The sequence below is a fragment of the Danio aesculapii genome, chromosome 17, assembly GCF_903798145.1.
Source record: "Danio aesculapii chromosome 17, fDanAes4.1, whole genome shotgun sequence".
NCBI classification, from domain to species: domain Eukaryota; kingdom Metazoa; phylum Chordata; class Actinopteri; order Cypriniformes; family Danionidae; genus Danio; species Danio aesculapii.
Window position 1 is genome coordinate 23,129,738 of NC_079451.1, and position 7,688 is coordinate 23,137,425.

The following is a 7,688-nucleotide window of genomic DNA, read 5'->3' on the forward strand; positions in this document are numbered from 1 at the left end:
TTACACGCTACGGCCAATTTAGCTTATTCAGTTCCCCTTTAGATGGGGAACTTCAATGTTATAGTGGATTTAATCCACTTATAGGAATTTCGTTCAGAAAGCCAATTGTCTGAAAGAGTATGTAAACGGGCCAATGAAATGCCAATGAATTGGCAGCGTCAGCTTGCGCACCTGATGCTTGTTGCAATCAATTTAGCAGTAAAAGCACAGGCAAAGCAAGGAGAGGAATTCTTTTTTCTTCAGAGACTTCAAAGCCTTCTGAGGGCCTTGAGATGGTTTATCCCCCAGCCCCGCAGCCGGACCGACTAGATGGGTGTATGTGGAGGACTAATCTAGCCTCCCATCCCTTTCTTCCTGGAAGTGCACAGTGGGCTCACGCAGTCTGGAGGGCACTTTGCTCTGCCCGATCTGCGTGCGTCTCCGCCTCACCACCCTTGATGGTGAACCAGCCAGGGTGTACGAGTCGATTTCCCAGATTGAGAGTGCCACTGCGGGCTGCATGATGCCTCTTTCTGCTGGAGTCTGCCTCGTCTCCCATCCAAAGCGTGTCGGTTTTCTGCCTCCCCAGAGCCCACACATCCGTGGGCCATTCTGCTTCCATCTGCACGAGGGTGGTTCCGACCCTACGGCCATGTTGCGGGCATGCAGCTGTGGAAAGGAACCCAGTTTCATTGGCATATCAATCACCTAGAGCTGTTGGCAGTGTTCCTCGCTCTCCACTGTTTTTTTCCGGTGCTGGAGCAGCAGCACGTGCTGGTCAGGACGGACAGCATGGCGGCGGCGGCGTATATCAACCGCATAGGGGGTATTCGCTCTCACCGCATGTCTCAGCTCGCCCGCCGTCTGTTCCTCTGGAGTCATACGCAGCTGAAATTGGTGCGCACCATTCACATTCCAGGTGAGCTCAACCGTGCAGCCGACGCGGTCTCACGGCAGCCTTTACGTCCTGGAGAATGGAGACTCCACCCCGAGTCTGTTCAGCTGATATGGGCGCGATTCGGGGAAGCCCAGATCGATCTGTTTGCTTCCCGCGAGAACGCTCATTGCCAGTTGTTTTTTTCCCTGACCGAGGGCTCTCTCGGCACGGATGCACTGGCCCACAGCTGGCCTCAGGGCATGCGCAAATGCGTTTCCCCCAGTGAGGACGAGGAGCAGGTCTTGTTAATTGCACCCCTCTGGCCCAACCGGACCTGGATGTCAGAATTTTTCCTCCTCGCAACGGCCCTCCCCTGGCAGATCTCTTTGAGAGAGGACCTACTCTCTCAGGGACAAGACACCATCTGGCACCCTCGCCCCAATCTTTGGAACCTCCACGTGTGGTCCTTAGACGCGAGGAAGACTTAGGTAACCTACCGACTGCGGTGGTTAATACCATCACTCAGGCTAGAGCCCCCTCCATGAGGCGCGCCTACATCCTGAAGTGGAGTCTATTCACTGAATGGTGCATCTCTCGCAGAGAAGACCCCCGAAATTGCCTGATCAGCGTTGTGCTTTCTTTCCTCCAAGAAAAGCTTGAAAGCAGGCTGTCGCCCTCCACACTCAAGGTTTACGTGGCTGCCATCTCCGCTCGGGATATGTGCCCAAGGTTCCTACCACACCATTTAAAGACCAGGTAGTGAGCCTGCAAGCGCTGCCCCCGGAGGAGGCAGGCCCAGCCCTTTCATTACTTTGTCCAGTTCACGCTTTGCGAATTTATCTGAACTGCATACAGTGCTTTAGATCATCTGAGCAGCTCTTCGTCTGTTATGGTGGTCGACAGCAGGGAAGTGCCGTATCGAAACAGAGGTTGGCCCACTGGATAGTGGATGCCATCTCCCTCGCTTACCAGAGCCTGGGCGAGCCTTGTCCCCCAGGAGTGCGTGCGCACTCCATTCAGAGCATCGCATCCTCTTGTGCGCGTGCAAGTGGCGCCTCTCTAACAGACATCTGTAGAGCTGCGGGCTGGACGACACCTAATACATTTGCAAGATTTTACAATCTGCAAGTGGAGCCGGTTTCCTCAAGGGTATTAGGTAACCCTTGGTGATTGAGGAAACAACTCGGTTAAGGTGTTGAAACACACTTAAGGTGTTGAAACACACGGAGATACATGCGCTTATTCACTCTGTCAGTAAAGTTCCCTGCTTAGGTGAACCCTGCAGAGATTCTTCTGAGGCCCCCAGCACTGACTCAGCGGAGGAGTCACTCGCTGGCCCATCACGTTGTAGGTCTGCCCTCTGGTCAGCCCGCGTTTTGGGTATAGGTGCCTGCTATGCGTGATCCCCACTAGGCGATCCCGTATGCCTGTTCAGCCACGGTGCAGTCTCCCCTCACAGGCGGACCCGTGTCTTCCCTCTCCGCTAACCATCTTATTATATGAGTACTCCCCCTTCTCAGGGCTTGTCCATATACTCTTTTGCCACCATATCTCCCCACTTGGGTAGCAGGTGGCGTCCGCAGCGTCCTCCCGATCGGGACTGCACACTTTCCCAACGTACTGTCATATTTAAATTTCTAAAAATTATCTAGACGCTTGCGGCTCCCGAAAAATATATCTAAATCTGTAAATCTTCTATTGAAGTGGCATAAGTAAGGGCTAGGGAAAACATTGGAAGACCGCGCCTCTCTATGATGCAGGTGCGCTTATGCTTGCCTGGCTAACTTCCATCGGAGGCGGAGGTAAGGTGCAGTCATTATGGTGTTTTCCTGACATTTCTCATAAGTGGATTAAATCCACTATAGCATTGAAGTTCCCTATCCAAAGGGGAACGCTCTGGTTACCAAAGTAACCCTCGTTCCCCGAGGGGGGGGAACGGAAATTCTATTTTGCATCGCCATAATGATTGTTCCTTAGCTGTGAGCATCAGTCTCTTCAGCTTAAAAAGGATGCCTGTCCCTGCTTTCCCTTTGCTTTTATTGCTACATTGATTGCAACAAGCATCAGGTGCTCAAGCTGACGCCGCCAATTCATTGGCATTTCATTGGCCCGTTTACATACTCTTTCAGACAATTAGCTTTCTGAACGAAATTCCCATAAGTGGGTTAAATCCACTATAGCATTTCCGTTCCCCCCCTCGGGGAACGAGGGTTACTTTAGTAACCAGAGCGTTCACCTATAGCACATGTCTTTAGACTGTGGGGGAAACCGGTGCATCCGGAGAAAACCCACGCAAACACGGGGAAAACATGCAAACTCAAAAATGCCAACTGGCCCAGCCAGGACTCTAATCAGCGACCCTCTTGCTGTGAGGTGACAGTGCTAACCACTGAACTGCCGTTTTACCCCGTTTTCTAATATTATTAATATTTTAATTAATAATATCATTGTTAATTATAATCCATTATTTAATGTTTTTATTACAGTATATATCTGTTTTGGTTAAATGGGTTATAAAATAATAATAATAATAATAATAATAATAATAATAGTATTATTATTATTATTATTATGAATGATACTATATTTTGGATATAATAAACCTAATAATTCTGCAATCATTCATTTTTTCAGTAGAACCATTCAGGTCATCTGGTAAAACATCATTCCACAATATATACTGCTGAAAAAAATCTGCAGTATCAGATTTCTACAAAATCTAGCTATCATTTATTCCTTGGAAAATTAACAGTTTGGGGGTTTTCACCTCTTTTCCCTCCAGACGACCAGCTGGAACTCAAGAGGAGCTGCTGGTGTTCATCTGGACTGAAGGTCCTCTGGAGTTCATCGATGCCTCAGACTCTCTTCATCCATTCAGTGAATATGAATACAGAGTCGCAGCTATAAACTCTAAAGGCTCTGCCTCCAGCTCATGGTCCTCCATCCGAACTCTAGAGGCAGAACCACAGGGCATGAATGCCCCCTCAGCCCATCCCACCAGTGCCTACTCTCTTCTGCTGAGCTGGACTCAGCCGGACGCCCCAAACGGCGTGATCCTCGTGTACAAAGTGGTCTACCAGAAACCACCCAGCGATCCAACATTCAACTCTACAACTGTTACTGCTCTTACAGTTCTGGTAATACCTTTTTCTCCTTTCAATTTGGTATGCTGTACACACTTTTGTGTGAGAAGTTATAAATATGCCATGTGCAAAGCGAGACAAATGAGTAATGGTCCATGAAATAGCACTCACAAAGCAAATTTTGGACAATTCTATAACGATGAGACACTTTTTTCCTGTAATCAGAATGAATGAAATGCTGTGATTGTTGTTAATAGTTAAAAACTATGCATAATTTGAGGGAAGCTGCAAAATATCAGCCTGGACAATAAAACCAGTCATAGCGATACATTTTTGGAAGTCTAAATATTAATTTCTTTAAAATCTAAATATTAAAGAAATTGCCTTAAGAGTTTTCCAAATTATGTTCTTAGCAATGTATTATGCTAATAAAAAAATAATTTTATTAATATACTCACAGAAGGACATTTACAACATTTCTTAATGAAATATGATTTACCTAATAGTTTACTCATTCTATGTATTTTGGGCTTTTTGTCTAGTTTTAACTTGTTTTGTCTTGATTGTCTAATTACCTTAAAGTTACAAACAAGCTGGAGGTTTTCATATGTTTATTAAACACAGAAGTAAATCATTTTAAATGAGACAATTGTTCACAATTAAATAAATGAGCAATTGAATAGCTTATTATAGACATTTTGTGGCTTTTAAAAAGTAAATAAATATAAAGCGCACTAATATTTATTAGACAGAAATATATAGAAAATAAATGTAATATTGTAACTACTATTAACTAAATTATAAATTTGACTTTTTTTAAAAAGTATGTGCTAGGATTACTCAGCTGGTTTTGGTTGCTGGCTTTTGGTTATTGATGAATTGACATGAAACAGGATCATTTTATTCTTCAAAACTCATCCAAGAGTTGTTGTCATAGTAGCTCAGTTTTGGTAGCTCAAACCTACTCAGGAGCAGGCTTATTTCATATGAACAAAATTAGATCGGGTCATTTCAAGCTAAGGTAATACTGCAAATGTACCAAATGCTAATATTTTCTTACAGTAGTATAGGTATAGTACAGTACAGGTTATAGATTACACGCATTAGGGAAAATAGTCAAAAAAAAATATGTATATATATATATATATATATATATATATATATATATATATATATATATATATATATATATCAGAAGTCAGAATTTCTAATAACTGATTTATTTTATCTTTGCCATGATGACAGCAAATAATATTTTACTAGATATTTTTCAAGACACTTCTATACAGCTTAAAGTGACATTTAAAGGCTTAGTTAGGTTAATTAACTATTCAGGTTAGGGTAATTAGGCGAGTCATTGCATAATGATAGTTTGTTCTGAGGCCAATCGAAAAAATATATAGATTAAAGGGGCTAATAATTTTGGCCTTTCAATTTATTTTATTTTTTTATTTAACTACTTTTCTTCTAGCCAAAATAAAACAAATAAGCCTTTCTCCAGAAGAAAAAATATTATCAGACATACTGTGTAAATTTCCTTACTCTGTTAAATATCATTTGGGAAAAATTTAAAAAAGAAAAAAAAAAATCAAAGGGGGGCTAATAATTCTGACTTTAAGTGTATATAAATTTATATATATAAATAGAAGTTTTAAAAATCATGAATAAAACTGTCATGCAATCTACACTCCATCACGGGGGTGTCTCTTCCCAAGGGGTTCAAACAGAACATTAATTAATATGGACTTTTTAGATACAAATGCACACTATTTTAAGGTACCGACCTAGCTTTAGTACAATTTGTGTATGATAATGGACAATATTCAACATTTTTTAAAGAAAGGAATAATAATTTATGCAGTCATGTACACATTTTGACAGAAAATATGCAGGTGATTTGATGCTTCACAAAAGTTGCCGACACTTTTACCGATATCAAAATGCTTTTTAGATGCAACATTTATTTAAACAGCCATTTATTAAGAAACTTCAATAGGCCTACTAATCTGAGCATGCAGCACACAAAAATGAGGAAAGTTACTGCGTATCTTATATGACAAACCATTAACTACGAATTTTATGTAATTTTGCTTACATGGATAATTGAATATTAATCAGATGATGTCATTACGCTGCTGTGCTGTCAGCCTATCGTTGCATTGCTGATCATGATTTCGAGGATCGATAGATCTGTCCTTCTCAACACATGCAGTGATCTCAGATCAGTTCATCCAGACATTTTAATCTGATTCGCAACCTTGTTTGAAGAACAAAATTAGCCTGAAATAAGTTATCAAGATTAACAGATCCCAGATCTGCCAAATTGTCTTAGATCATTTAAGAGAGGTACGAAGAACAGACCCCGGGTGATGTATTGAGTTTTAGAGCAAATATACATTTTTCCCTGTATGTTTTTCCAACCTCCAGTTACAATTTGTTTTGTGCTTTTATGAAAAACGTTGCCTACTGTACATCTCAGATGACTTCATGATGAGTAAATCAACAACAAATCTTCATTTTGGAGTGAATTATGCACACTTGACCTATGAAATATCTGAAACTATAGTTGATTATTTAGCTGACAAGGTTGATATAGTTTCCTCATATCTGATTAGCTGTGTACAGTGTGTGTGCCTTTCACTCATGTGTGCCGAGCAGTTTCGCAGTCTCCAGCATCAGCATCTGTCTGAGGTCATCCATCAACGATCAGCCCATTGCTCGCATGTTTAAACAGATTCCTCATCCGCTGATGTCTCAACCTATAAAAGTAGCCGCTGTGATTCATGGCGTTCGCGTGTTTGACACCGAGGAAAAATAGTGTGCTGCTTTCCTCGCAGATGCTCACAACTGCATCACGGCCAAATTAAAGGCTTCAGCTTGAGCTCCTGTTCAAAACAAGTGTGAACAGAGCCAATTCGCCCCCCGATAGCAGCAACACCATAGGGGAATGAATCCAGAGCCCACTGAGGAGTTCAGCTTCTCCCACTGGGCGCCAGATAGATGCCTGCCTAATAGACAAATTAATTATTTTGATAGCAATTAATGAACGTCAGCCCGCATAGGCCTTTTATCAGCACCCCTCTTTTCTTCCAGAGTAATTTACAGTTGCGCTTCTATTCTCTTGGCAGTCCTTTCAGGTTTTCTTGACCTCCAGAGGTCGGCTTCAGTGGTGCACGCGTGACGTCAGTTTGCAGTTAATCAGCTTGTAATTAATTTTCCACGTGTCCTCGGGCCTCTTGAGTTATGACCCCGGCCTCCTAATGGCTGATGCGAATTTATCATGTCGCAAATTGTATATTTTTTTTATCATGTAAAAAAAAACTAAACAAAATTGATGTTCAAAAAAGTAGCTCAAAGTTTTCTTTTGTAAACTATTTTTATTCATAAAACTGATCAAAAGTGAAAAGTATATTAGTAATGGGTAAAAAAAATGTCAGTGTTAATACACCAATGTTTTGAAGCACTAACATCTACACGTTGTACCTTTGTTACACTAACAAAAACTAAAATGCAAAAACCAAATGCAGCTGCTGATGAAAAAAGGCATATAGTGAAGCAAGCAGATAATGCAGTTAACCTTATTTATCAACACTAGATGTAACATAAAAAATCTAATATATCACTCATGGAAAAATAAACATAGTAATGTCAACAATAAAACACATGTTTGATGAAGGTCATTGGACCTCCTGTATATTGGATATGTAATAAAATGTTCATACAGCAAGCATTGATAGTGTGCAGGACTG

The 7,688-nt window shown here is 41.5% G+C and overlaps 1 protein-coding gene across 1 annotated transcript in view; it reads left to right on the forward strand.

Annotated features, from left to right (window-relative positions):
* Nucleotides 1-7,688, forward strand: part of ush2a (Usher syndrome 2A (autosomal recessive, mild)) — a 445,979-nt gene that overhangs the window by 381,074 nt on the left and 57,217 nt on the right. The window contains 1 exon segment of the mRNA XM_056477496.1: nucleotides 3,639-3,993. Coding sequence (XP_056333471.1) covers nucleotides 3,639-3,993 — 355 coding nt within the window.